The following is a 3,549-nucleotide window of genomic DNA, read 5'->3' as shown; positions in this document are numbered from 1 at the left end:
GCCCTTAAGTTACACTTTCCCTGTTTATCAACCACAATCCGGAGAGCCAAAGGGGAGCTCTGACCTGCAGGCTGTGATCTGAGATGCAGGCTTCATCCTGCTCACCAGGTGAGGGCAGTTCTGGTTTCACAGGTTTTCAGAATACGTCGGGGTATCCTCCTGTCTCGGGCCAAATGGTTTAAGAAATCCTCCTCCCTGGAAACCATCCTGGATAATAAGAGCCAGAGGTTTTCCTATCCATACTGTCTGAATAGGGCTACCCTATTCCACTACAGACCATGTCTGCCTTCCCACCAAACTGTCCTTAGCCTGACTGACATACCAGATACTCATTCACACCACTGTGGTCTTGAATCTGAAATTTTGGGATACAAGTTCTCTGTAGTTTTCTTTGTATAGAACCTAGGACAGAACTTAAGGCCCACACGTGATACTTATTAAGCTTTCTGCTAACAATAATAGAACACTCAAAACCAGGGGTCGGCAAACTGCGGCTCACGAGCCACATGCAGCTCTTTTGGTACCATCCGTATCAAAAGTTTGCCAACCCCTGGAAGAGCCGATCCTGTCCCTCACAATTTAAAAATTATTCAAGAGCCATAAATATATTTTTATATAATCACCGTTATGTGACTAATATCCTTAAAATTTTTTATAAATGAAACTATGATAGTTTTATTTTCATTTTCAATTTTACTTCAGAGCCTGTGGCTCACGAGCCACAGTTTGCTGACCCCTGGCGGCTCTTCCATCTCAAAAGTTTGCCAACCCCTGCTCAAAACAGTCAAAGCTAAAATATATAAAGTATACATGTACAAAAGAATACAAAGGATTGATGAAAAGACCAAGCAGAAGGGGGCTTCCTCAAGAAGAGGAAGACTACATAAAGAATTAGGGGTGGGCCTGTCATTAGCACTAAAATCCCTAGCAATCCCAGGAATTCTGCTCCTATCCTGAACAGGCAGAATTTACTAGTAGCTCTCAGACTTCAGCAAAAGGCCAACTCAGATAAAGGCAGTTTATACACAGGACAGAGACTCTGCTAGATTCAGAGATCAACCCTGCTGCGGCCAGGCCTATTATTTCACCTGAGGCCTCGATCTACTTCATTGTGCCCCTTGCATATCTACCAAGTATTAAGGTGCAAAGTGGCACCTCTTTCCTTCCTTGGTTGGCCTCTCTACTCCTTCCCCTGACTGGTCAATACCTCAGGAAGCTACCAGTATCCTCTGGCCATCCCTATGCCTCTGCTATTCATAAACAATCACATATTAAAAAGATCATTACTGCTGCCACAGGTAAGGAGGACCGAAGAGAAAGCTGGAGCAGACCAGACAAGCCCAAGATAATCTGAGGTTATGAAAATGGAGAAGCAATGGTTCCGAATGAAGCTTCTGAGGGAACACCAGCCAGGACCGGGAACACTCGGGAGTGGAGCAGGAGGGAGGCACTGAAGAAGACTCCGTGAGGGAGGCTCGGTGATGGTGGGGGCATCACTCAGCGTTAGGGCTGCTGCTTCCTCCCACCCTTCATGGCCTAGCAACTCAGTTCCTCTAGGTGCTAAATTTACAGCTATGTAATAAATGACACAAGTTTTGTCAAATCAAAGACAAAGTACATCAATCTGCATTGGCAATTTTTAATGTTTCACTTGTGCAGAACTGAAATTTGTATTTAAAGGCACAGAAGGAAGGAGAGGCAGTTATCACAGCATGAATTCACGATAAAGGATGCTGGATAAAATCGCAGGGCTGCTCCTCGTTAGCCATAGGAAAATAAATACTGCAGTACTAAACTAGATCTTTATTTTTATTACATTTCCATGTAAAGACATCACCCAAGTATGAGTTGAGCAAAAGACTTTCAGGCCAGATACCGAGGGTGCGCAGTTGATCCCACTTTGGAATAAACGCCTAGAAGACAAGCGTTACCAGTGGGTGGGAGTTTAGGCACAAAGAGTTCTCATTCAGGAAGTGGACAGAGATTTGAAGCAGTCAAACACGCAGCTTTGAAAACTAGAAAAGAAATCTTTTGAGGCATTTGTTTTGAAAAGAAAAATTATCTGCCTATTAAGAACTGTAATTTTTCAAAAATAGAACCAGGCCTGATTAAATAGTACTTATGACTTATTGATAAAAATTACAAAAATAAAAACTGAAACTCTTCTGTCCTTGAAAGAGATAGAAAACTATATTTTTTCCTATTATATCATAAGAGAATTGTCAGTATTTCACCCTTATGTCTCTTAAAATGTCATTTCTTCTTTCCACATTCCACCACTTTAAAAATAGCAAAACCTGTTCAATATGGCAATATCTGCTAAGTGAAAGGATGCACTGTAATTGAATAAAAGAGTAGGAATGAGGAAAAAACTGAATGTTTTGAAAAATACTAGTTTATCCCTAATGGGATTATACCCACCAGGTGGAAGAAAAGATAAAGATTTTCTTAAAAACATAACCCAATGAATTGAAACATTCTAGATATAATTTCTCATTTCAAAGCACAGTTGGAAATTCCTGATTGGTATGTACCAAGAGAGGGAACAGAGAAATTTGGTAGAACAATAGGGCATATTTCCGACTACTTTCATTTAAATAACATCAGACTAACCAATTACTATCTTTCTTCCTTATTTAAAACACTGATTAGCCAGGTTAAATCATAAGAGTATGAAAGTAACAAGTCTCAACTTAGATCTGAGCCCAACGACTGGGTGTCACTGGTTCTGTATTACAGAGAGGACTCAGGGGTTGGGTGTCCTCTTTTAAACATACGCGCATATGCCCCAAGACACCTTATATGCACATTCTATGTAAATGTGTGCATAAAGCGAATTCTGTATTTCCTCAAATAATTTTACAAGCTGATGGTAAATGCAATGTTAAAGATAAAACTATGCCTTTAAAAACATTAAGCCTTAACATTTTATCCAGTGTTTCCTTTAAGAAATGATTAAAATAATTTTTAAAATGAAATATTAAATGTATTTAAATCTGGGCTTTTCTGTACTTAATAATTTTTCTTAAAAAAAAAAAAAAGTTTAAAAACATCAAGAGCCGGAACATGCTGCCAGGACAGAAATAATCAGAAATGTCTTCAGTCGCAGACCCTGGACAACTCATTCTTGTTTTGAAGTTTTCAAAGCTTGAAGTCTCTCTAGTAGTGGAGGATGAGAATAATGCCACATTGAAAACAGCCAGTCAGAAACAGGGAATCCCAGGTTATCTTTGTTTAGTTTGATTAAAGCAGAATATAAGTCTTTAGCCTTCCCAAGTTTCTTGGCAAATGCATCCGCTTGAAACTCAAATCTGCGGCTTAGGACGGTTAGGCAGAAAGAAAGAACCTGGAAAAGTAAATAAAAGGGTTTTAACTACTGCCCAAGCCTTTGTTGTCACTGAAGGTTTTATGAGCTAAGACTGGAGAGGAAGTTCAGCTCAGGATAACAGAAACAGCAGCCCAAAGAAAGAGAACTAGTATTTAGGGAACCTAACATGGGGGCGTTATTATAAATTGAGTCTCTCCCTCCTCAAGCAAAGACCAGACATT

General features: G+C 39.8%; 1 protein-coding gene across 1 annotated transcript in view; it reads right to left on the bottom strand.

The window, feature by feature from the left end:
• Positions 1–1,791: 1,791 nt before the first annotated feature.
• ZMPSTE24 (zinc metallopeptidase STE24) overlaps positions 1,792–3,549 on the bottom strand; it is a 39,761-nt gene continuing 38,003 nt past the window's right edge. Inside the window, exon 8 of the mRNA XM_019643686.1 lies at positions 1,792–3,346. Within this exon, the coding sequence (XP_019499231.1) occupies positions 3,122–3,346 (225 nt within the window). The 3' untranslated portion in view covers positions 1,792–3,121. The remainder of the gene's footprint in view (positions 3,347–3,549) is intronic.

Source organism: Hipposideros armiger, unplaced genomic scaffold, assembly GCF_001890085.2.
Source record: "Hipposideros armiger isolate ML-2016 unplaced genomic scaffold, ASM189008v1 scaffold_82, whole genome shotgun sequence".
Taxonomy (NCBI): Eukaryota; Metazoa; Chordata; class Mammalia; order Chiroptera; family Hipposideridae; genus Hipposideros; species Hipposideros armiger.
This window is presented reverse-complemented; position numbering and strand designations above follow the sequence as displayed.